This window comes from Pygocentrus nattereri, chromosome 10, assembly GCF_015220715.1.
Source record: "Pygocentrus nattereri isolate fPygNat1 chromosome 10, fPygNat1.pri, whole genome shotgun sequence".
NCBI classification, from domain to species: Eukaryota; Metazoa; Chordata; class Actinopteri; order Characiformes; family Serrasalmidae; genus Pygocentrus; species Pygocentrus nattereri.
In genome coordinates, this window is record NC_051220.1 from 25,965,657 (window position 1) to 25,992,040 (window position 26,384).

The 26,384-nt window shown below is 38.9% G+C and overlaps 1 protein-coding gene and 1 long non-coding RNA gene across 2 annotated transcripts in view; one reads left to right on the forward strand and one right to left on the reverse strand.

The window, feature by feature from the left end:
* Positions 1-24,435, reverse strand: part of kiz (kizuna centrosomal protein) — a 41,105-nt gene extending 16,670 nt beyond the window's left edge. Inside the window, exons 1-9 of the mRNA XM_017699724.2 lie at positions 24,236-24,435; positions 23,419-23,481; positions 22,436-22,598; positions 19,192-19,269; positions 16,296-16,875; positions 15,686-15,923; positions 6,548-6,667; positions 4,334-4,501; positions 1,765-1,915 (exon numbers count right to left, since the gene is read on the reverse strand). Of these exons, the coding sequence (XP_017555213.1) occupies positions 1,765-1,915; positions 4,334-4,501; positions 6,548-6,667; positions 15,686-15,923; positions 16,296-16,875; positions 19,192-19,269; positions 22,436-22,598; positions 23,419-23,481; positions 24,236-24,300 (1,626 nt within the window). The 5' untranslated portion in view covers positions 24,301-24,435. The remainder of the gene's footprint in view (positions 1-1,764; positions 1,916-4,333; positions 4,502-6,547; positions 6,668-15,685; positions 15,924-16,295; positions 16,876-19,191; positions 19,270-22,435; positions 22,599-23,418; positions 23,482-24,235) is intronic.
* LOC119264172 lies at positions 23,542-25,695 on the forward strand. The gene is made up of 3 exons (XR_005130841.1): positions 23,542-23,740; positions 25,331-25,492; positions 25,604-25,695. It is a non-coding gene; the product is annotated as an uncharacterized LOC119264172 (long non-coding RNA).
* Positions 25,696-26,384: the final 689 nt, after the last annotated feature.

Below are 26,384 nucleotides of genomic sequence, written 5' to 3' on the forward strand. Positions count from 1 at the left end.
GATTTTCTGACAGTTTTGGTGATTGACCAAGTCTTGCATGGATCATTTTCTCTCGATCTTTTTTTTTCTATTTCAGTTTAGGAAACTTCTGTTTTTCACTTCCATTGACTTTCCCCTTCCTTATACAAGTGGATTATCTTGTATCTAATCTATTCGGAAATATCTCCTTCAGTTGCTTTAGATGCTGATATAAGGCGACTACAGTGGGTTTGGGTAGTTGTTTGTGTGAATGTTTCTATTCATATACATTAAATTTTATTTAAAGGAGAATATAATGTCAGTCAGAGCTTTGGGGAAAGTATTTGATGGAATGACACGTAACTGGTTGGTTTTAAGTTTGGAATGAGGGAAGAAAATATGTATATAAAAAAATAATACATAGTCTGACGTTTGCTTCTTTAGTTTTGCACTGAAGCTACAGGGCTAATGAAGCTAGTAATTAAGCATATAGTTACCAGTTTAGCATCATGCAAACTGCATGCTTAGAACATTGCACACTTGCATAATCGTGAACAGATTTAAGTGGTTTCTGAAACTGCATGAAATACAGTTATCCATAAAAATGGGAAAAAAGTACAAAGTATGGTTTGAGGGAAGTGTGGAATGATTTATGCATGCAGCATGATGCTAAATTTCATCACTTAGCTCCACAGGCCTCATAGCTCCACCCTGGATGACTACATTTGGGTAAGGAGAAAATTGTGTAAATTTGACTTTGGGCTGAAACATCACTTTAACATATGGCTGAATAAAGGCTAAATGCCAAGGTTTCAATAAAACATTTAAAATATCAGTGAATGCAAATGTTGGTCCTTTTTTGGTAGCTGAGCTTTTGCAGCAGTGCAGTTAGACCCATGTGCAAAATGGTTTTTGATCTCACGAGTAAGTGAACAAGGTTGAGAGAGTGAAAGGACGCTGCTGAAGCGGAGTGTCTTTTACACATTCACTTGTCTTTCTGCTCCCCTCAGCCATAAGGACGAGAGAGCTGCAGGATCACACTCTTGAGAGCCTGACTCTTCTTTTCACTTCTTTATCTCTCTCTCTCTATAATTTTGCCATTGCACATTCTCAGTCACATATACAATAGCAAATCCTACTACACAGCTGAGATTCAGACAAGGACATTCTCTGAAACAGTGACTGAATTTGAAAGCAAGCGCTAAAATTAAGGATGCTTGTGTTAATAAGTCTATTTTGACAGGATTTAATTTATGAGTCAGCAGAAATATGGTCACGTTAAGCATATTTTGTGGACTGGTTTTCCCTCTCCAGTCATTGCATGGACATCTGCACAAGAGCACCTGATTTCATTTAAAGAAAGACTGATTAGTCAAACCAGTTGTTGGATAATAAAATAATATTGGGCTTCAACAAGGACAGACTTTGAACAGAAGGTTCAACCAACACACGAACATACACAAAACCACTACTAGCTGTATTAGTACTAGTTGTGTCTTTTGGAATGTAAGTGTTTTCCTGAGCAAATAAACACTTAATGACAAGATAAACAGATTTTAACTATGATTTGCACAATATTGTACAACCATTTGGTAAAACTGCCATTTTCACACTCCAGTACTAGGATATGAAACTCCAGAGTGATGAAGTGATGCCAGGTAAAACTCCACCTTTGTCCATTATTTGTAGTATTTATTTAATTTCAATGCTTGTATTGTTAAGAAATCTAAAAGACAGGACATGCTTTATTGGCAGTAACAGAGATCAAAAAGAGAGATGCTCAACAGCTCTGGGGGCGGGGGTTACCTTGCCGGTGTAGGAGGCATTGTTATGCACTAGGAGTGGCGTGAAGAGCTGCACGATGCTGTCGAGGGGGAGAACCTCCTGTTGCAGTAGCTGAAGGACATGTGTAAACCAGCGATCCCACAGAGCAGCACTCTCTGACGACAGACATGACCTGTAGCGCAGACACATAGGCCTCAGCAATACATCCGTATCATCAGCAGATTAAAGTATTGTTAAAATTAATTATATGGAAATAATTTGTTCTATGATGGTATTTCACAAAAGAAATGACAATGACAAAGAGGGTAATCAAATACAATGACATGTATGATTATTGTCAAGTCAACAGTCAAGGATAGTCAAGGTGAACTACCTTGAATATAAAATGAGTATAAAATGCAGTGTAATGTTCTGCTTCCTTGAATATTTTATCATTTATTATTATTATACACAACTGTGCAAAGGTTAGAGACCACTGGTCATTAAGTATTTATTCCTTTTTCAGTGTCAGGGAAAAAGCAAAAAATGTAACAAAATTTAACATAAATTTAACAAAAAAAAAAAAAAATCACACACACACACACACACACACACACACACACACACACACACACACACACACATATATATATATATATATATATATATATATATATATATATATATGCACTGCTCAAAAAAATAAAGGGATCACTTAAACAACACAATATAACTCCAAGTAAATCAAACCTCTGTGAAATCAAACTGTCCACTTGGGAAGCAACACTGATTGACAATCAATTTCACATACTGTTGTGCAAATGGAATAGACAACAGGTGGACATTATTGGTGATTAGCAAGACACTCAATAAAGGAGTGGTTCTGCAGGTGGAGACCACAGACCACTTCTCAGTACCTTTCTGCTTTCTGGCTGATGTTTTGGTCACTTTTGAATGTTGGTGGTGCTTTCACACTCGTGGTAGCATGAGACGGACTCTACAACCCACATAAGTGGCTCAGGTAGTGCAGCTCATCCAGGATGGCACATCAATGTGAGCTGTGGCAAGAAGGTTTGCTGTGTCTGTCAGCGTAGTGTCCAGAGCCTGGAGGCGCTACCAGGAGACAGGCCAGTACCTCAGGAGACGTGGAGGAGGCCGTAGGAGGGCAACAACCCAGCAGCAGAAACGGTTAGAAACTGACTCCATGAGGATGGTATGAGGGCCCGACATCCACAGATGGGGGTTGTGCTCACAGCCCAACACCGTGCAGGACGCTTGGCATTTGCCAGAGAACACCAGGATTGGCGTTGTGGGGTGGCATTTCTTTGGAGGGCCGCACAGCCCTCCATGTGCTCGCCCGAGGTAGCCTGACTGCCATTAGGGACAGAGATGAGATCCTCAGCCCCCTTGTGAGACCATATGTTGGTGCGTTGTTGCTGGGTTCCTCCTAATGCAGGACAATGCTAGACCTCATGTGGCTGGAGTGTGTCAGCAGTTCCTGCAAAATGAAGGCATTGAAGCTACCTGAATCCGATTGAGCACATCCGGGACATCATGTCTTCTTCCATCCACCAACATCACGTTGCACCACAGACTGTCCAGGAGTTGGCGGTATTCAATGAGAATATTTCATTCATTCAGATCTAGGATGTGTTATTTGAGTGTTCCCTTTATTTTTTTGAGCAGTGTATATATACATATATCACATTTCTTGTGTTTTGTTTATTGACCTGTTGCCTTTAGTACAACTTCCATTTTTTTCAGAAAATCTATCCTTTCTATGCTTTCAGTGTTTAAAACAAAAACCTGCAGGGATATTCTTTTAGAAGCTGGAAGTTTTGAAAGTTTGTTGCATTTGCTTCTCCTATAACATTCAATATGGAGTGACTAGTACATTGTTCTGAGAACACCAGCATTTTTGTTTTAATTTGCAAATGTTCATTTTTTTTTAATCTATTTTCTTTTCTCAGCAACAGCTTCTTGACAGCTTCACATCTTTTCAGACCCATACTGTTGAGCTGTCTTCTCTGAAAAAGAGACAGAAACACCTGCGGATTTTTCAGATCTAAAGCAAGTGGAGCTTGATAAAAGCATTAAGTACTGTTTATCTGATGGTGACAGTTTGGTGGGCTAATAAACCTCCTTAAAATGAATGACTTTTACTTTATAGCCATTTTCAGTGAAAATTAAATAATTTGAAGGGTGGTCTCAGACTCTTTTTTAATACTCTTTTCTGGGCCATACATTCATGGAATTTGTAACATGTCAATTTAAGTGAATGTGATGCTGATGATATGTGCTGATAAATAAAATGAAATAAGTTCACAGCCTAAACTGGTGAGGATCTCTGCCCCTAGTGTACTTGTCTAGAGTACTAGTTTAAGCACACTCATTTAATGACTGCGGTGGGCAAAGTATTATCTTTAGCATGATAAATGATAAATGAGCACATCACAATACTTAATATACTACATTTAACACATTGCCTTTACTTACTTAAAATAGTAAATTAAATATCTCAAAAAAATAATCAAAGGAACAGAAAAGGCCAAGAGGGTGGCATTCAGCCGTGCCCTGGTAGCTGCTCACAAGGAGGTTCATTTTACTGCACCTTATCCATGTTGCATCTGTAGCAGTGGACCAGTGTGTGTTGACCAGGTCGCTGGGCAGCAGACAACCCTGGGACATGTTCCATGACAACCAGGGCAACTGCTGCAGGACCACAGCTCCACACACACTCAGCTCCTCTCCTTTCAGTCCCCCACGCTGACTGCACAGCCTGGTAAATATATACAGCTATATGAGCCATCTTCATAGAGCCTTGAGGGGCTGTGCACACACACATATACAGGTCCTTCTCAAAAAATTAGCATATTGTGATAAAGTTCATTATTTTCTGTAATGTACTGATAAACATTAGACTTTCATATATTTTAGATTCATTACACACAACTGAAGTTGTTCAAGCCTTTTATTTTTTTTAATATTGATGATTTTGGCAAAAAAGTAAAGAAAAAACAAAAATCCCTATCTCAAAATATTAGCATATTTCATCTGACTAATAAAAGAAAAGTGTTTTTAATACAAAAAAAGTCAACTTTCAAATAATTATGTTCAGTTATGCACTCAATACTTGGTCGGGAATCCTTTTGCAGAAATGACTGCTTCAATGCGGCGTGGCATGGAGGCAATCAGCCTGTGGCACTGCTGAGGTGTTATGGAGGCCCAGGATGCTTCTATAGCGGCCTTAAGCTCATCCAGAGTGTTGGGTCTTGCGTCTCAACTTTCTCTTCACAATATCCCACAGATTCTCTATGGGGTTCAGGTCAGGAGAGTTGGCAGGCCAATTGAGCACAGTAATACCATGGTCAGTAAACCATTTACCAGTGGTTTTGGCACTGTGAGCAGGTGCCAGGTTGTGCTGAAAAATTAAATCTTCATCTCCATAAAGCTTTTCAGCAGATGGAAGCATGAAGTGCTCCAAAATCTCCTGATAGCTAGCTGCATTGACCCTGCCCTTGATAAAACACAGTGGACCAACACCAGCAGCTGACATGGCACACCAGACCATCACTGACTGTGGGTACTGGACACTGGACCTTTGGCATTTCCTTCTCCCCAGTCTTCCTCCAGACTCTGGCACCTTGATTTCCGAATGACATGCAAAATTTGCTTTCATCCGAAAAAAGTACTTTGGACCACTGAGCAACAGTCCAGTGCTGCTTCTCTGTAGCCCAGGTCAGGCGCTTCTGCCGCTGTTTCTGGTTCAAAAGTGGCTTGACTTGGGCAATGCGGCACCTGTTTCTACTCCAGACTCAGTCCACTGCTTCCGCAGGTCCCCCAAGGTCTGGAATCGGCCCTTCTCCACAATCTTCCTCAGGGACCGGTCACCTCTTCTCGTTGTGCAGCGTTTTCTGCCACACTTTTTCCTTCCCACAGACTTCCCACTGAGGTGCCTTGATACAGCACTCTGGGAACAGCCTATTCGTTCAGAAATTTCTTTCTGTGTCTTACCCTCTTGCTTGAGGGTGCCAATGATGGCCTTCTGGACAGCAGTCAGGTCGGCAGTCTTACCCATGATTGCGGTTTTGAGTAATGAACCAGGCTGGGAGTTTTTAAAAGCCTCAGGAATCTTTTTCAGGTGTTTAGAGTTAATTCGTTGATTCAGATGATTAGGTTAATAGCTCATTTAGAGAACCTTTTCATGATATGCTAATTTTGTGAGATAGGAATTTTGGGTTTTCATGAGCTGTATGCCAAAATCATCAGTATTAAAACAATAAAAGACCTGAAATATTTCAGTTGGTGTGCAATGAATCTAAAATATATGAAATTTAATTTTTATCATTACATTATGGAAAAGAATGAACTTTATCACAATATGCTAATTTTTTGAGAAGGACCTGTATATGCCTGTGGGCTTCTAAATATGTGAGTCTTTAATGCACATGCTCATACACAAAGATGAATGGATAAACACAACCTGCCTTCGACAAACAACTAATCACAGCCTTTACATCTACCAATATGAGCAAATTAAAAAAAGTGAGATGATTCTACGATGCCAATGCACGTCTATTTGTTGACAGACATCTTAATTATCGGCCCCACAATTCAACAGCAAGAAGGGGTTACTATGACAATTCAGCATGATCTGAAACCCCTTAGAGGCCAAGATTTATTGCTAGAGTGTTGTTGGTGCCAAGTAATGGCACTTAATTTAAAGTGAGTGCTCTTAAAGACAGGATAATGCAATTTCCACTGGAAGCGTGAACACTACACAGTAATGAGAAAAAGAAGTTTCAAGCAAAGCAGAACATCATACCTGATAATATCTCTCAGCTTCTGCTCACTGACTGGAGAGCTACTGTACAGCTTGTCGTCTTTTGCAGGGAGACGTTCCTCAATGCTGTCCAGTAGATAAAAAAATCCTTCCATCGAAAGCCTGAAAATAAACAAATTAATAAATTATATATATATATATATATATATATATATATATATATATATATATATATATATATATATATATATATATACATACACACACACACAAAATGTTGGTGCAATTCAGTGTATATTTCATGCTCTCTTACACCAAGGAATAATGGCAATAAAATATTAAAACCCCAATGATCACTTTTTAATAGCAAAAAGAGAAAGACCATCCATTAAGGTGGATCTTGGGTGGCAGTACAAATAAGATATGAACCTTGTGCCTAATATGTCTGGGTTTAGTGAAACCATATCTGTCTTCCTGGAGTATTAAGCTCTGGGTGGCCCTCAGTGAATGGTGCCTGCAAAGCTCAGACCCAAATCCTGAGCCTTGGCCACATAAAAGCCCCAAAAAGAATTTATGACAATCTATAATGGGCCATGGGGTCAGAGGCCACCAAACAATCGCTGCCTCTCTTTGGCAGGTTGTTTCCTGGTAACATCCTGATTAAGCTGCCTGTGCGAATTATATCCATGACATTCCTAGAGCACAATTCATCTAGGCTAAGTCCACTTCAGAAGGGCTGTAGCAGCATGGAAAGCCCTGCCCCCTTCAGTAAAAGATTGAGAGCTTCTCTCCATTTTATTCTGTAGGACCCTTCAAACCAGACCTTTCCCAATAAGAACAAAAATTACATTATTTAGAGCCAGCATTTGACTATTTATCGACTGCACCTACCCACCGGGTATTGTTGTCTGTATTGATTTTGGACATATTTCTTCCATGTCTGCCATGTAGAATCATCTCTGCTTCTGCTAACGGTCTCTTCCCAATAGCTGACAAGTACAGCAGGACAATGAAGACACTAAGCTAATCAATAACAGGACTGCTTGACAAGGGGTCAATTCAATAATATTATGAAAGGTACAGCAAAATATGGTATAAAAATAAAAAATAATAATTTCATGTCCCTAACTATCAGGGCCTTACTAATGAAGAAGACTGAAAGCGATTTTAAGTGGATAAAAATTCCAGTATGAAATAATATAGGCTGCAATAATTTAATATTAATTAATATTATTAATATGTATAATTAGCTACATAGTACTTTGTTGACAGATATGATTGTCAATATTCAAATGTCACATTTCCTCTCTAAACAGCAGAAGCTAAAAATCCCTTATATAATATAAATAATGAAGCTTGGGATGTACACAGTTTCTCAAGTACTTAATGCGCAAGGTGAGAGTATTGAGAGTATGTGAATAAGGGAAAAAACACTATTTGGTACTTATTACATTTCAACACATCAAGGCAGAGAAAATACAGAGACTAACAATTCAATCAAAACAAGTTTTATGCTTTTAACAGGACAAAAATGTTACAGTTTTGCATGTGTTTGTGAATAAGTAGCTAAGTACATCACACTATGCTGCTTTTTGAACACAAGTGCTTTAAAGTGAGCATATTGCCAAGGTCATTACTGATTTTTTTAAAATTCTACATTAAACAGTTCAAATGCAAAGAAAGTCACTCAGAGTGATTTGATGTGAAATGCTTTGTTACAGAGACACTTGCAGAGTCAGAATTGTTCACAGTGCTGGTGATAGGAACCAGACATCTGAAGAGTTTAATGCCACCGAAAGCTCCTTCACAGAAAGTCATTAAATGGTTAAATATACGCTGCCTGATGTCACCGACACTTTGTTCTACAGTAGTATTGCCATAAAGTTGTGGCCTAAAATGTATTTTAGTCGATTTATTTCGATCCATTCATGGTAGAGTGGTACATGCAGGGTGTTTTTTTCAGATTTATCACTATTTTACCATCATCAACATTACATATAAATACTCAGAAGACACAAAGATTTACCGGTGGTTTTGGATAGTCAATAAAATGTCTCTATTTGTTTTGTAGATATTGGACACCTGTCCCATCAACATCACTGTAAAGAAATTAAGAGTCTGCAAGTTTCTCTGCAATGAACCACTTCATATGAAACCACTCTGAATGTCTGTTTACAAGTCGAGCACTGAATTTTTCTGAAATTTTAAGAACATGGTTGTGATGGCAGATGTAACGCTGCTTTACTGCTAACTAGGTAAATATGTTAGCTGATGTTAGTTAGCTATAGGTCCAGAAACAGTCGACATAGGTTATATTTCTCTGATGTAATATATTGGAACATCATCCACTGAGAAGAAAATATCTTGGTAAGATGACAAGTCTTTATTGGCCTCTACACTGTAAACTTACATAAGGTGATTTGCAAATGCACTGTCTCAAAAAAAATTAAGTAAAGTTACTTATCAGGTTCAAGCCTAAATATATGCTATTTATAATTGCCTTCTGATTTTCAGTGATATAAACTTCTGCAGTAAGTAAGGTAAACACAAACAGAGCAAACAGAGCAAATACTAAGTTTCCATTGAGCTGGCAGTACTTTTTCAAGTCCTGCTTATCTTGATTTAGTTAGGTTAACTTGAATCAAACATTCTTTCATGTGTAGATAAGACCAGAATCCCCCATTTCTGAGCACTCTAGCAGCTTAACATATGCTTGCCATTCTGTTCGTATTCATGGTGATAGGCTGAACTGATAAACTTGAACACAAAATGCCATCATGGTAGGGCTGAGGAAAAAAATAGATCCTTAGATGCATTGCAATGCGGATGTGGGCGATTCTGAATCAATTCACAAATGTTAAAAAATCAATTTTCTAAATTTTAATTTATAACATAATGTTGACAGAACACAAAGACAGAACTTGGAAGTGTGTAAGTGCAGCACCTGGACAGTCTGTGGCAGCACATAACAAAAATACAATGAATGAGCGAGAAATCCGACCAGCTCCCTCTGCATTAAAGCCAGGTTAGCTCATAAATGTTAAGAAGAGACATTTTGTCCTTTCAACAAAAAAATCAGACCACCTTGGGAGCCACAACATTTAATGCCCAGTATGTCTCAGTGTGCAGATGTCCTAGTATAGGCTAAAACATAAGAACAAAAATGCAGACTCACTTTGCTCTGCTTTAAGCTTTAGCTCAGCTATAGCTGTGTTTCTTCCATCTCCACCATAACTTTTTCTCAGACGTAGAGCAGCCTATTGTAAAATGTCTCTCATTGTTCAGCTGTTTTACGAGGATAAATTTGCTTCTTATTCTTCAGCTTCTTGTTCGAATTTTTCCATTCCACCTTAAATTCTGACTGAGGCGCCGAATGTACATGCGGCACCATTTAACGTGGAACAGAAAAAAATCAAAAGAGAAGCGACTCAATCTTTGGAACCTTTTAGTGTTTGACAGCCACTCGTTGCAGATTTAACGCTGCTTCAAACCATCCATTCATTTCCAAATGTTTGTCTGAACTAAATCTCTCTCTGCCTTGTCATTTGCTACTAGCCAGGAGAGACTGTGTTGCTAAGTGACCTGCAGTCTCATTGTGAAACGGGGCTATCGCACTATGTTGTACATTTTAATGCCACAGTGACTCCTGACTCTCTACAACAAGTCTGACCAAATCTGAAGTTATAAAATCACAAAAGAAACTGGGTAGGATGGCTGTAACATGCTGCATGGACATCCACTCCCACTGGATCTTATTTCACTGTAACTGCACATTTTATCATAGACGAGTGGAAGCAGCATCTAATGTGCTACAAACAAAAGCAGTGAATGAGAGCCTTCCAGTTCACTTGCCACATCACTTCCACTTGTTTCATTAATAAAAGATATTATAAGTAAATGCATTATGGATCATTACAAATACTTTGCTTTAAAAGTACCAAGTCCTCACAGTGAGAAAAAAGAAATCCTGTATAGAAAATGAGATGCATCAATAATCGTTTTATAATCGTATCACAGCCCTCTGAATCGTAATCATAACCGAATCGAATCGTGAGGTGCCAAGAGATTCCCACCCCTACATCATGGTGAGAAAAAAACATGTAAAATGCTTCACATTTAACATGAGAGTATGTTATGACACAAAAGTAACATTTTGCAGGGTGAATTATATTCATAAATTAGAAAAAATTTGTGTTAACAGAGAGGATAAGGATTATGCAAGAAACAGCATGTACTACTAGATTCGTATTAGTATTCATAAAAAATAGTCATGTAAAATTTATGTATAGTAAAAGTATAGTTTTAGCTTACATCTGAAGAGGTAGCCTCCAATATTCAACCACTATTTTCCCTCAGCCTTTTTGGATAATCAAATGTTTTCAAATGTGTTCCTCGGCTTGCTGCCAAATTTTTTGCCGTAATGTTTTTAGCTTTTTCCCAAAAGAGTTATCACCTAAAAGAAAGGTCTCCAGCCATACGTTAATTTCAACACATGTCCTTTTTGTTACCTGTGGTTAACCAGGTTTCTCTTTATTAACTAAGTATACTTGAATATCAAAATTAATGCGCAATGCACATTCCTAATTGCAGTACTTGGAAAAGAGTTTCTTAGATTTATGTGTAGGACTGTTCTCTGTTCTATTATTTTTCATCAGTTATCTACGATGTTATAACATTATTCTCATGCTAAGGGTTAGGTTTTCATACATTTGACTTGTTTTTGTTTTTTTTGTAACTATGACAGTATTTCATGTTCAAATCTACCATTGTTGCCTAATATTTAAAAATGGATAACTCATGTTGGGTTCTCAAGTTGTCTGAGGTTTTGCCTTATCATCAAAACATTGCGAGCCCCAACAATGACATGATCAATAAAAACCTGCAATTGTTGCTAAAATATCACCCATCATTTCATTGATGTTGATAAAACTGGAGGTCTTCAATATCAATATTGGCAAATACATTGTCTGGGCTCTTTTCTATATGTGATCAGCTAGCACTTATCCACACTATACATCCTGTATACATGATCAGTCCAAACCAAACTAGCCAGCGAGAGCTGATCCAATAAGGGAGTGAGTGCAGTTGTATGTTGGAAGATATGATATGATCTTTACATCTGGTCTGTTACAATACATCATTGTAAACCATTTCTACTGTTAGTCTCACAAAAGACAGACAGATTCACATACTAAATGGCTAAGGGAAAATACAACTCCCAGCTCACCTTGGTCAAAGTGGAAGTGAGGGCAATAGAAGAGGCCTCTTTTCAGCACTGAAAATAGAGAAACACCTTGACCCTGCACTCAATCGGACAACATACACACCACTATATTGCCCAGAGATGCTGAGATTTACACTAATGGCTTGCTCTCTCTCTGAGGTGAGAGAAGAAAAGGGATGAGTGTCTCACCTACACTCTTCACATTGACACTAAAACACTCTGCTTATGCTCAACTTACACAGAGCAGTGTAAGAAAATCAGCAGCTATGTGCTTGCTCAGCACCACTGAAGTAAATCTAAGAAAAACAGCACACTTGCATCTGAATCAAAAAGAGGCTTCAAATGTTAGAAAATGAAATTTTAGAAAATGTTAGAGTTTTCATATTTTTCTACAAAATATATCTTTTAAAAGCAACGAGTCACAAGTGCTAAGAGGTTCAATAATGTTCAGAAAAGCTGTAACAATAACAATCTCAAAAAATTCTCTCACCAAGCAACATCGTTGTAACTGTAGAATGTGGCTGCCAAGCAACGTAACAGTTAACAGATTATTCCATTCCATCAATAGTTTTAATAACTCCAGTATCTGCAGTTACACAGAATTCAACCGACACAGTCGGTGTATACCAGTTATTTCACAACAGCTTCAAATGTAGCTCGGCCAGTCAGATTTCAGAATCAGAACTATCCTTTTTATAAATATATTTTGGTCCAAAAGATGATACATTTCTGTCCAACAAAAGATACCAGTTTGTTTATTCAGTTTCTCATGCTCATGTTTCAATACACATACTGCACATAAAGATACATTTAGAATATACAATCATTATATTTTCCCTCTACTGCATTTTAAAGATATACTGCGAGAGGTGTAGTTTTAAACCCACATTTTAAAATGGATAGTTCCAATCTTAAAATCTGAATCTGATCAATTCAAATCTGTTGTAAAATAGTAATACTGTATGTATGCAACTTATTTTCTTAATAATTGATCTAAAAGATAATTGACTAAACAAGCTAAAAGCTAGCTATCAAGCTAACCCACTCCTCCATTAATGATCACTATGAGGCTTTAAGTTAAAGTATTTACAGAATTATTCACTGTAAATCTTCAAAACAAAGAATAGAAAAGTAGGTGTTACTTGAATTTCTGGCGCACTTCAAATATCCGTGTTCCTGGTACATCAGCCTTAAAAAGTGTTAAACTCATTGTGAGAAAACAAATGTTGGCCACCATTAGCTTGATGCTAACACAATACAGCAAACTGTCCTGAGCTGCAGCAAGAAATTGTAGGGGTGGCAATTTGGGGAGCATAAAACTCATTAAACATCACTATATTATGACATTTTCCTTTTCATTCGACAAAATGAAAAGTCTGTCCTCCTTCATCAGTTCATAGCTACTCTTTTGGTTCTTCAAGGGTTCTTTAATAAAGACAATGGTTCTATACAGTACCATGAACACTTGAAGAACCCTTTGCATGATTAAAGGGTGCTTTGCATCATGAAAGGTTCTTCAAATTGATGGGAGAACATTTATATAACATTTATATATTTTTGAAAAAGGTTCTATATAACACCAAATAGGATTCCGCTATTGTCATGATGTCAAGCTTGTAACAGTTGAAGAACTCCTTTTGTGCTAAATGAAACCCTTTTCAAAAAGATTCTATATAAAACCATTTACAAAACATTCTCCATCAATCTGAAAAACTTTCAGAATGCAAAAAATAATTTAATTATACATTCCAAGGGTTTTTGATAGCACATGGTTCTATATAGAACCATTTCTTTTACTAAAGGAACCTTGCAGAATCATCTTTTTTTTGTTTGTACTTGATAATAGTACCCTCCAAATAAACTAAATTTCAAAAGCAATAAGCCACTTGAGAGCATGTATACAGTCACTTCCCTATGAGTAAAGGGTGGGCGATAAAATCACAGTAACACATGGCCTCTTGTTGATTACTACTATAATAACACTCTATCTCAGATCTAGCCAACAATCAGCGAAATTGCACCTTCTTGATTCATTTATCATGGAAAAAACATTTAGTAATGCTATGAAACATAATATTCATTGCTAAACACCACAGTCACAAAAAAACAAAAAAAAAAACACTCACACTGAGCATGAACCAACTTGGCTGGAAATATATGTGAAAGATAAGTATCAGTTTAGAACCAAATACACTACCAAAGAAGCCTCCATGATAGCATTGTTTAAACTGGTGGACATCATCTCATGGTCTCTTTTCCTAAAGTGCCGTCCACACTTCCATTCTTCTGAACACTCTGGGGAGTCAAGAAATTGTCGACTCCACTGGGACTTGGGCAAATCTCCCGAGCAGAAAATTGCTCTGTTAAAGCATTATCTGGGATTAGGGCAATAATGTTGGATTCAGGGTCTGAGCCCTCCCTACAAGGTGTCCTGAAGCTGCCACTGAGCCACAATGAGTGAGACCCTCTGGAGCGTGACCCTGGTTCATCATATTCTCGCGCACTCGCACACATGCGCATGTTCACACACCAACAGCCTGAACCCAGACACACACACACACACACAATCAGACACAAACACACACCCTCACAACTCTACACCTGCAAAAAGTGCTGCTTTCAGATGTTGCGCTTGGCTTGAGCCCTTAAAAGAATCTTGTGCACATATCAGTCAGTCATGGTAAATGTGTTGGTTGATTTGGTTCAGATTCACTGCAGCATCAACTGTAGTATCAACTTTAATTCACTACAGTATCAACCACAGTAATTTACAATTAAAGCAATAATTAGCATTATTGAGCAAACTGTGCAAACTTCACATGCTAGCCATCCACACCTGTCTCAAACAATGTTGAACAGAAATGTTGATTCTGATCCTGTATGACACACTCTTATCTATAAAAACAGACAAAATCAAGTCTGACTGAGACTCCTTAACACCTTGACACAGTTTTGATTATTCAGGCATGCAATTTGCGCAATGCTAATTGATGCACATAGGCATCTATTGCAAGCTGCCTCACAGCTCTTGTGCAAAACTGCAGAAGCAAACTTGGGCACCAAACATTTGAATAAAAACATATGAATAATATTAAAAGAAAAGTGTAGTTTAAAAACAAATATGGAATGTCTTTTAATAAAATATCAATTTAAAGGGGAGTTCTATAGACTTTTTAAAAAAACTGCATGATTAAAACCCAATTCAGAGCTGTTCATAACTGTGGTGACAGAAACTAGATGTTAAAAGACTGTATTGCTACTAAAGGCTACGTTACAGAAAGCTATTACACAAAATGATTACAAATACATTTCCTGTTGTTCTCTGTTCCCAACACACTTCTTTTTTTAATAATAGTTTTTGGTCAAAAACGTACTTTCAATGCCATTCTCTGCGAGAGTTACTTGCAGGGCAAAGTAGTACTCAAAGAAAACATATTTTTTCAGATTTAACACTTTATCAGCATTTTATCCCATTATCAGCATTACATATAAAAAAACAGAAGGAACCTTTAGCTTCACTGCTCATTTTGGTTAGTAAATATATTTGTTATATTTGTGCTGTAGACAGCATGACCCCTGGTTGCTATCACCACCACTGTTGAGAAAATTTCTCTACAATGCACAAGTTCACATCAAGTAGAACTTTGTTTTTTTATCTCAACTACAGAATTAGTCAAAAAATTTGAAAATGGCAGAAAAACCCTTGCTGTCAACAAATGAGTTTGAGCAAGGGATGTTCAGCTGTGGTTTTGGAAGACCTGTATAATTTTGGTGCCCTGTATAATTTGATGATTTCCCTGCTCAAACAAATCCATGAAATCTCGCAATTCATAGCTGAGTTGTATCAGATATGTCTGTGTTGGAGACTGGCTCTCCCAGACCAGAGTTGAACATGTCTGCTTTAAGCACTAAAACGATTATATTTATTTTTGAGAGTCTGTTCCATGCAGTACTACCTAGATTCAGGCTTCAGGGAAAGAGGTCCTCCGAACTCCACTCTGTCCTTTGGCTCTCCACCACCTTGACTGGGTATGTTATCCTTTCCCAGCATTGAAGCACTTCCTCCAGGGCTGTGCTGTTCATGGAAACTATCACTTTGTGAAACTGAAACATCGCTGGCTGTGTTCAGTGAAGGATCAGGTGTGATCTCCACATCAGAACTGGGGATACTGGGGCTTCTGCTTTTACTCTGATCTGAAAGCCAGAGAGCAATGAAAGAGATTAAACAGGATTATGAATAGTAACTATTTGTTTACAATATAAAACACCAATGGGTGTTGAAATAACAATATGTGCATACTGAAAAACGGATAAATTAATGGTTTAGCCAAAAATCAAGTTTAATCTGTTTCCTCCTTTTACTTGCTGGCAACATTAGTTTCATTTCTCCAGTGCAAAACTAAAGTACCAAACTACAGACATCAAAGATCTTGGCAGAAGGACTACATTTTGAGGTAAAGGCACAACTGTGCCAATTTGATCATTTTAAGTAAACCAGAAGGACTGTTATTCTTGCTAAGACCATGAATGAAAACAAGTTGGTTTGAATAAGCAAGAAATTTGAACCTGAATCATCTGAATGCTTTTCAGCTGACTCTGCTTTCTTTTCGGCCCTTCTAGCAGCTACCCTGGCCTGCTCTCCAGAGCCACTGTGCCGTGAGGGGCCACTCGTGTAAGTGGTGTCTGGGGAAGGGCTCTGGCTGGGACGGCACTGGAGTGACGCACTGCTCTCTGCTCTCTTCACGCTTCTGTGATGAGAGGACACTCCAGATGCCTTCAAGGTCATGTGAGGCGAGGCCAGCTGCTCTGGCCCACACTCCTCTTCCGCTCCTCTGAAGAAGCCACAGTCAGATGCGGGCCGCCTTTCACTTGTGTCGCCAGTGCCGGCAGGGAAATCGTCTGAGTTTAGAATGTCATCAGATAAAGCCGTGCCGCCGTTGGCTTTTGAAACTCGGGCATCCATCAAAGGGCCACTTTGTAGCAAGGAAGCTGAAGGGTGATTAGGTATCAGCTCGGTCAGAGATGGTGAGTGCGCGCTCATGACGCTATCCTCCACCAAAGTGCCTTTGAGGGTTTGCCGACCCGTGAAGATGACACTAGGTTGGGGTGATCTCCTGATGCTGTGTAGAAAAGATCTGCTTTGCTCCTGTGAATTATTTTAAATTATTATTTTTAGAAAAATCAAAGAAACAAAAGAAACAAAAAACAATGACTGCAATGGTAAAACCTTCCTAAATGGTTCTTGGCTTGAACATTTTGGAAAAACCTTTAATTGGTCCAGAACCATAACATTATGTGAAAGTTCTTCGAACTTTTAAAATATTCTTTATATGTGTACATATTGTTTGATGCTTTATAGCTTCAAAAGATTCTTTAGGGAGCCAAAGTACTTCTTCTATGGCACTGCACCAAAGAACTCTTTTTGGCACCTTTATGTTTTATAGTACAGTAATGAATATTTCTGAACTCTAGAATAATTTGCCGTGACATTTAGAGATGTACTCCTTGTACTAGGAGCACATTTTATACCATATCACCCCCCACCCACACACACACACACACCTTTTTTTTTTAACAGATCCTAGTCCTAGCCCGGTAGCTCCTCCAATCTAAACCCAGCAATTCTGTTTACACCAGCTCCTTTCCCAACCAACACAACTCAAAAGTGTTTAAAAGTGCCACTTTTTTGCCTTTTCAACAACTGCCTGAGATCTATTTGGGCCAAGGTTAGATTTCTTCTCCAACTGTCTTTTTTCAGCTGAGTGTACTGAGATCAATGTCTTAACTTTTAATCTTATTAGCAGTGCTTTGCTCCCGAGCTCTGATTCATGTCTGCCATTGCACTGCGGAGTGGTGGAGGGGAAAGAAAAAAAAATCTGCCACACAAAATAACAAAAAGCATGGCTTCTGTTTCTTTTCTGATAAGGGTCTTAAATACCAAACAGTTAGCTGCTTAATAACATCCACTGTAAACCGCGCGGCCTGCCTGGCAGATCCAGTGCAGAGGCAGAGAAAAAAAAGAGAGAGAAGAGAGAGTGAGGGAGAGAGAGAGGGAGAGGGAGGAAAAGTTAATTTCTTGGCTGAGTGATTCCATCGCTAGCTGCGGGGCAAAGTAGAAAGTGTTTCGCTAAAGTAGCAATTGATTCTTCTATCAATCTGCGGCACGCGCCTGCTCTTCCAAGGAATGTATTAAATATGAAAATCATATCCCGTTATCATGGCTTCCCAGCTTTCAGGCCGGTAAGCTCCCCTTAATGAATGCTGCAGCCTCGGGGACATGCACGCAGCCAGCAGTGGCGCGTATGCATAATGGAGTGATTCCTCCCATCTCTGCTCATTACAATATCGCCAGGCTGGAGGGAGGGAGGGAGAAAGAAGGGAGTGTGCGTGTGGTGGGTGGTGGGGGGATAGGGTGCCAGGCACACAGTCACAAGTGACTGCTCAAGACAGCATGCTCCAAGTCATTATGAGCTGTCTTCCACATTTCATCTGAAAGCGCTCAAACCGCTTGAAGTAAGGGAAAGAAGCAGCCACAGGCTTGAACTACATCGGTGGCACGGTCATAGCAGGCTGGATTAGACACCTGCGCCATCACAGATACGGCAGCAAAAATGGACACCCCTCCGACCCCACCCCACCACCACTGAGCCATCTACATAATGGCGACTTCTGTTTCTCAGCACTACAGACCGAAGAGTAGTTTTGTTTGTTGTAGTCACAGCTGGTGAGCACAACAGTTTACTATGGCCATGGAAAAGACTTTAAAAGACCTTAATGGTGTGGTGGTCTTAGCATGACTAGTAGCTAGTATGAGGCCCAGAGGAAAAAAAAAAAAAAAAAATCACAGACCACCCCCCCTTTTTTTTTCCCTTTTCAAGAACAACCTTGGTTTTCCATGACTGCAGATTGAAGCAGTTTTATTTGATTCAGATACAGCTTCAGTTAACAACAAATGTTTACTGTGGTTATGCATTAAGGCTCCACTGACACAGTGGTCTCAGCATGACTGGTAGCTAGCACAATGCCCAGAGAGAATCATCTATTTTTCTCTTATTCAAGAGCTTCATAAAAAAAAAAAAAAGAAATGTGTAACATAATTTGGTTTAAAGACTCGGATGCTCCTTTATTAAAGTAAAAGAACCATTTGAAGTTGCGAGCAAAACAGTAATTACCTCAAGCACTTCCAAATTGCTTTTGATTATAAATTAATTGTAGCCTTTGAACACCGATACCCCGTTTAAACTGTAAAAAGTGTCTACTGAAGGAGAAAAAATGCACAGAATAATGGATACGCTAGCCTATTTTTCTCCTCAACTCTCATTTCTCTTCTTTGAAAAGTGAAACGGTACACTTTATATTGGATCCCATCATAAGATCATAGTTTCATCAAAGGCTGAGAGATTGCTTTGTAAATTTCCACCAAATTGTAATCCTAAAAGATGACATGATAAATCTGTCTTACTTTTTGTGCTTCCCTCGCACTCCCCTCCCTCTTGTTCCTCTCATCCAGAATTCTTGTTATGTGAGTTCTACATTCCAGCTGCAAGAAATTCAATCAAAATTACCATCAGCCAAGAACATCAACAACACATTTAACTCAAGTCTTTAAAAAAAGAAAGGCAAGTCTTTAAAACCACCTATAATAGCAATGCATTGAGTTAACCTTCCAGTACTATTAAATAACATTTCACTGTATGGCTTGGAATGGCTACATTGCTGTTTGTGTGCAAGATGTTCTTTCATAACTACAGTGCGTATTTAAACTCATACAGAGGAAACAGCGAACTTGAAGAAAAGAGGAGGGAAAAGAGAGGCTTATGTTTATCCCTGAAAATGTAGTGTCCCTCAGTGTGGGTATTCCCTTCTGAGTGCCCTTAACACTGCCTGCCAGGGCTCTTAATCAATTTTGTGGTTAGCCAGACTGACTGGCCTAATCCAAACTTCAATTAAACAGCCTAATGGCAGCAGTGAGGGCACTGGGATTACCTCCAGCCAACCACTTCATTCCCCTAAGACAATAGCAGCTCCACAAAAAAGGAACATTTTGCTTGCTAAGCACAATCCGTTATCTACAGTGCATCCGGAAAGTATTCACAGCGCTTCACTTTTTCCACATTTTGTTTTGTTACAGCCTTATTCCAAATTTAATTATATTAATCTTTTTCCTCAAAATTCTACACAAAATACCCCATTGTGACCATGTGAAAAAAGTTTTCTCGAGAGTTTTGAAAATGTATTAAAATTAAAAAACAAAGAAATCATATTTACATAAGTATTCACAGCCTTTGCCATGAAGCTCAAAATTGAGCTCAGGTGCATCCTGTTTCCACTGATCATCCTTGAGATGTTTCTACAGCTTAAATGGAGTCCACCTGTGGTTGATTGGACATGATTTGGAAAGGCACACACCTGTCTATATAAGGTCCCACAGTTGACTGCATGTCAGAGCGCAAACACCAAGCATGAAGTCAAAGGAATTGTCTGTAGACCTCCGAGACAAAATTGTCTCGAGGCACAAATCTGGGGAAGGATACAGAAAAATTACTGCTGCGTTGAAGGTCCCAATGAGCACAGTGGCCTCCATCATTCGTAAATGGAAGAAGTTCGGAACCACCAGGACTCTTCCTAGAGCTGGCCGGCCGTCTAAATTGAGCGATCGGGGGAGAAGGGCCTTGGTCAGGGAGGTGACCAAGAACCCAATGATCACTCTGTCAGAGCTCCAGCGTTCCTCCGTGGAGAGAGGAGAACCTTGCAGAAGGACAACCATCTCTGCAGCAATCCACCAATCAGGCCTGTATGGCAGAGTGGCCAGGCGAAAGCCACTCCTTAGTAAAAGGCACAAGGCAGCCCGTCTGGAATTTGCAAAAAGGCACCTGAAGGACTCTCAGACCATGAGAAACAAAATTCTCTGGTCTGATGAGACAAAGATTGAACTCTTTGGTGTGAATGCCAGGCGTCATGTTTGGAGGAAACCAGGCACTGCTCATCACGAGGCCAATACCATCCCTACAGTCAAGCATGGTGGTGGCAGCATCATGCTATGGGGATGTTTCTCAGCAGCAGGAACTGGCAGACTAGTCAGGATAGAGGGAAAGATGAATGCCGCAATGTACAGAGACATCCTGGATAAAAACCTGCTCCAGAGCGCTCTTGACCTCAGACTGGGGCGACGGTTCATTTTTCAGCAGGACAACGATCCGAAGCACACAGCCAAGATCTCAAAGCAGTGGCTTCAGGACCACTCTGTGAATGTCCTGGAGTGGCCCAGCCAGAGCCCAGACTTGAATCCGATTGAACATCTCTGGAGAGATCTGAAAATGGCTGTGCACAGACGTCTCCCATCCAACCTGATGGAGCTTCAGAGGTACTGCAAAGAAGAATGGGCAAAACTGCCTAAAGATAGGTGTGCCAAGCTTGTGGCATCATATTCAAAAAGACTTGAGGCTGTAGTTGCTGCCAAAGGTGGTTCTACAAAGTATTAAGCAAAGGCTGTGAATACTTATGTAAATATGATTTCTTTGTTTTTTAATTTTAATAAATTTTCAAAACTCTCGAGAAAACGTTTTTCACATGGTCACAATGGGGTATTTTGTGTAGAATTTAGAGGAAAAAGATTAATTTAATTCAATTTGGAATAAGGCTGTAACAAAACAAAATGTGGAAAAAGTGAAGCGCTGTGAATACTTTCCGGATGCACTGTATTTGCAATGATTTCCAAACCAGTAATAACAACTGTAATGAACATATAATTATAATTACACAGACAAATATTAGTACTGTGGAAAAGTAAAGAAAAGGGCAGTACTGCAGATGGCAGCTTTGTTAGCACTGTGGTGTTTTGGTAATAGAAAGAATTGTGGCAATTTAGTAATTTAATTCAGTTTAGCTTGGTAATAATCTATGGTTACTTCTTACCACGTATCTTTAGCAATTGCAGATTACAGCTACCATATCAATAACATTAAACAATGCTTAATGCTTAAATACAATCATTTCTTTAATTAAAAAAATAAACAAATATAATCCAAACACAATAAATCAGTGACAGTCTGTCTCCTTTCAGGGAGGGAGAAAACCAGAGGTACTTCAGTGTCTCAATAGTGGGCAATTAATTTGGGGTGGTGTAATTAAACAAATTGGCAAATTTGATATTAAGCTGTTGAGCACTGTTCAGTTTTAAGTGATAATCGACCACAGTCATTGTTTTCTTTTTCTCATTTCCTTGCAGTGATAAATGGCAGTGTTAGAGTGTTTACAATTGTTACTAAACAAAAACGAGTGTAAATGCTCAAACAGCAGATGAGAATTAGACAATGATATGGGATTACAGGCAGCAGGCTAATTGAAGCTTACAGCGTATGAGAAAAAAAAATCTTTGTCTTGAAAGATTTTATTGCTTTCAGGGCAATTTGCTGCTATGACAAATATATTAGGCTGAATCAGTTTATTGACTTTCATAAGGGCCAAAGCACACAGAACTTAAAACATGTGATCAACCTAGAAAAGTTATATGTGCTGAAAAGCTGCTATAGGTTAATAGAAAATCTGTGGTTCATCATACCTACGAAAGACGTTTTCATTTATGAAAGCTAGCCGCTGTATGGCAAGCCCTGTCTATAACAACAGTGAAGTAGATACAAAAATATCAGCACTCTGCAGAGCAGATGCCAGTACAGTAAGGACAGAAAAGCCATCCAAGGTTTTACCTTCAAGTGATGCAGTACACTGTAGTCAATGGAAAATTCTTTCGCATTTGATACTAGGCTCTCGACATTTCTCAGGAGCTCAAGGTTGCGAGCCTTTGCTTGCTGCTCTCTCTTACACAATTCCTTGTGATAGTGCCGCATCTTGGTATATTTTTGCTTGGCTCTGTGGACAACATAAGGAACATTAAAGAACCCTATTACCTAGATTTGGTAAAAGTGTCAGCCTGTACAAATGGGACTATTTAAAGGAACTTGATCATGTTAAGTTGCAAACAGTCGATGTCAAACACTTAGTAATTCTGAAACTAAAACGGCGGTGAACCTAGAGACAAACTAAAAATATCTGATAATGGTGCTTGGTACCTCTGTTAATTGGTACTCCATAGCAAAAATGTTCTATGTCTAAAAAAAAGGCCAACAAGGAAAATTATGGATAAACTCTGAATCTGAATCATAAAGGCTGATCCACTAACCTTGTGCATATTTCCTGCCCTAACATCATCATAAAATGTTTGTTTGCATGCAGAAATTTGGTTTGGCCATATAAAAACAAATGGGTCTCCAGGCACTTGTGTTAAGTGCCATCATATCATGATGAGAGGGAAGAGGCTATATTTTAGAGAGTCATCTAATTGTCCTAAAACAAAAGTTTCTAGGTGAAGTCCCATTCAAATAGCATAACATATGGGAAGCACATAAGGGCAAAAACAACTGAATTAATAGACAAACAAAAGTCTATCACTATAGAGGTACATCAAATATTAATGTTTAATGTTTGTAGACACATGTTACAATCTGAGCTTGCTGTATAAATAACTCTGCATTCTACATTTGAATCTTTTATGTTCATTTTTTAAAAGCTGCTCAGATTAGACTTTGGTGGTAATGAAAGTGGTAAAACCACAGTGTTTTAACTGTGTTTAAGCAATATATTTAACTCAGCAGACACGCGAAATTACATTAAAGTGAAGCAGGACACTCACAGGCTGTCTTCTGATCTCGAATAGGTAAACAGCTCTTCTTCCAGCTCATGCCTCCTCTTTTCCCTAAAGAGAAAACATCACCCTCTTCATTAATTATATATCCACTCGATTGTTTTGGACGCCTCTCTCTCTCTCTCTGCTTATAATAATAATCCACAAATTTGCAGGACAAAACAAAAACTAGTTCTAAATCAAGACTGAATGAGACCTTTAGCCATAGTAAAAGCAAACGAACCACAGTGCTCACGGCACGGACTTTAGCCGATCTGAAGGCAGCGGTACCTGAAACATCGCACTGGTCCACTTGTTTGGTTCTTAAAAGGTGAGACTAAAAGCCAAAAAAGCTCAGAAAACTAGTCATCTAGTTGACTAGTTAACCTAGCTACTTTGCTCCCCACGTTTACTTAGCCAGTCGCGCCAACTAACTATAGCAGTTCCGTGCATGGGATGTGAAAAATGTGCGGGATGCTAGCTAACTAGCTAGCTAGGTACCGTTAACTTATCCAATTTTAAAAAAAAAACATAACGTTCTACTTGCTATTGCCATTTAACCACACTGTCGTCTTAGCACAGACGATTAAGCGAAGCTAGACGCTAGGAGGTTTCCAACTCTAGCTCTAAGCAGCTAAAATTAGCTTTAGCTTCTTGCTGGCAGGCTAATGACAGGAGGCTAAAGACCAACCATGGCGCGCGGTGCCTAGACAGCCTAAAATCGGGCAGGGCTGGACACTCACTCCGCGGTTTCATTCGCGGCCTTGCTGCGCTCTTGCCTCACACAGCTTTGTTAGCGAATAATGTATGAAACATCACGTCTTACCTTTCGTGTATGCTCTTATGAATAGATCCAATTGTGTCGTAGTACTCGTTACTGCAGAAAGCCATTGCAGGTCACTCGATCAGCGTCGAACAGCGAAAAGCGTCGGTCGAGTGTTTACGCTCGTTGCCATGCTCACCGCTACCCAAGTTGCCTGGTTGTAAACAAGCAGACACGCTTTCATAGTGAGCGCGCGCACTGCGCCGTCCACGTGAACGCCATTTCTTTGGTTATTCGGTTCCATCCTGCTTTTAGCTAAAAATAGTTAATAAACAACACAAGTCACAGTCACTAAAGATAAGATAAAAACATCATTTTACTTCCACGCTACACGCGCACTTTTATTTGGTAAAATATAGACTGCATACTTCTTTTGAGCTTTTTAAAGTGACTGACAGTTACACCGTGGGTGAGTAAGAACATGTAGCCTGTTGTGATAATGGCTCTTTTGAGAAACAGAAATCTTACGAATATTTTGCTCTTGTAGCCACAATTTAGCCAAAATGACCGCAGCTGCTTGGGAGTCATTTTTGGTTCTTCAGAAATACAAGATGGGTTTTCTTGCTGTGTCTGAGTTTGTGGTGTACTTCATGTTAGAGAGAAATTAAGATTTTTTTAAACTTTCTATTCAGTGCATGCTAATTCGTTTACTACCTTTTTCTGGTAATCGCTCAGAAGTAAACTGCTGTGCTTTTACATTAAAAAGTTATTAAAGAGTTTTAGCACCTATAAATTACACATAGCTTATTTAGGTGTACCAAGTGGACTAATTATTAAAGTAAATGTCCTCTCTGCAGAGTAATCATCAAATACATTATTTTATCAAGTGGTCTAATTCAAACTCCCTTACAGGCACAAATCAGTTGGTTATTTCACTGTTGTAGAATCTCTTGTTGAGTCACACACACACACACACACATGTTCACACACACATTTTCTAAGCCACCTCTCCCTCAGGGTCGCAGGATCTTATGAGTATGATAAAAAATATATAAATTAATTTGAACTATTATTATTATTATTATTATTAATGATAATAACAATAACAAAAAAAGGTCCATACAACAGTGTCAACAGTGACTTCCTCTGCCTTCTTAGGTATTGGAGCTGTACAGAGACAGGTGCTTCAGCTTGCCTGATGTGTAAAGCTCTACTTCATGAGCTCCATTTCATCATATCCTTTTCCAATCATCTGCCCTGTAAGCCACTCTGAGAGCCCATCCACACGCTCTCCTTCATGACCCCAAGTCCAGGCAGCAGGTAAACATCCCGTTTTCCTTGAAGTCATGGCAGAGAAAAATAACTTGCTGAAGAGACTACTGACCCTCATCAAAAAGAACTACCACTGATGTCTGTCTCACATATCTACAGTGCAAAGGAAAAAGCTGAATGTTCTAGGAGCTCGTTGGGCTTTTCTATTAGAACACAGGCAAGTAACTGAGTTCGATGCTTAGTGCAGGAAGGTAAGTGTCTCTCAAGTCGATAGAGGTGAGTGAGGGGCATTGACAAGGATACAGAGGTGACACTATTGGCTGCCGATTGTGATTCAGTTTAGGTAGTAATCTTCCAGATTTTCACAGTTTCACTAAGATGAGATAGATAGAATTTGAACCCACTTACTGTAAATTGCTCTCCTATTCTAGCAACTAATAATATATGGTTGCAGCTTCTTCCATTTCCTAGACAGTCTGCGTTACTATAATAGAATTCTCTTCAGAAAGGGCACACTGAAATCACTATCCCTGGGTTACTGTTGCCATTTTACTTGAGTTCAGTAGTAATGGTGGTAGAATGACAAGAGGAGTGTTTTGAAGAAAGTGCTGGAATATGTTTCTCTCCAGTTTAACAGAACCCTGCCATTGGTTGGCCATTTATTTTTATATTGATTGTCTTCAAATATCTTTTATCCATGATCTGAAACATGTTCTTAGGATAATTGCTTCAGTATTTGAGTACAATATTGTATGAAGTCTTATCGTGACATTTGCTATAACAGAGTAAACTTTACATTGGTTAACAGCAGTAATAATAATCTGACCTAATAATAATAACAGCCCATTTACAAATGGCATTGCTCCAAAGAATGCTTTTCAGCATCTTTAATTTTAGGAATGTTGCCTGAATTCTCACCTGTTAGTACCTAGTGTCCTTT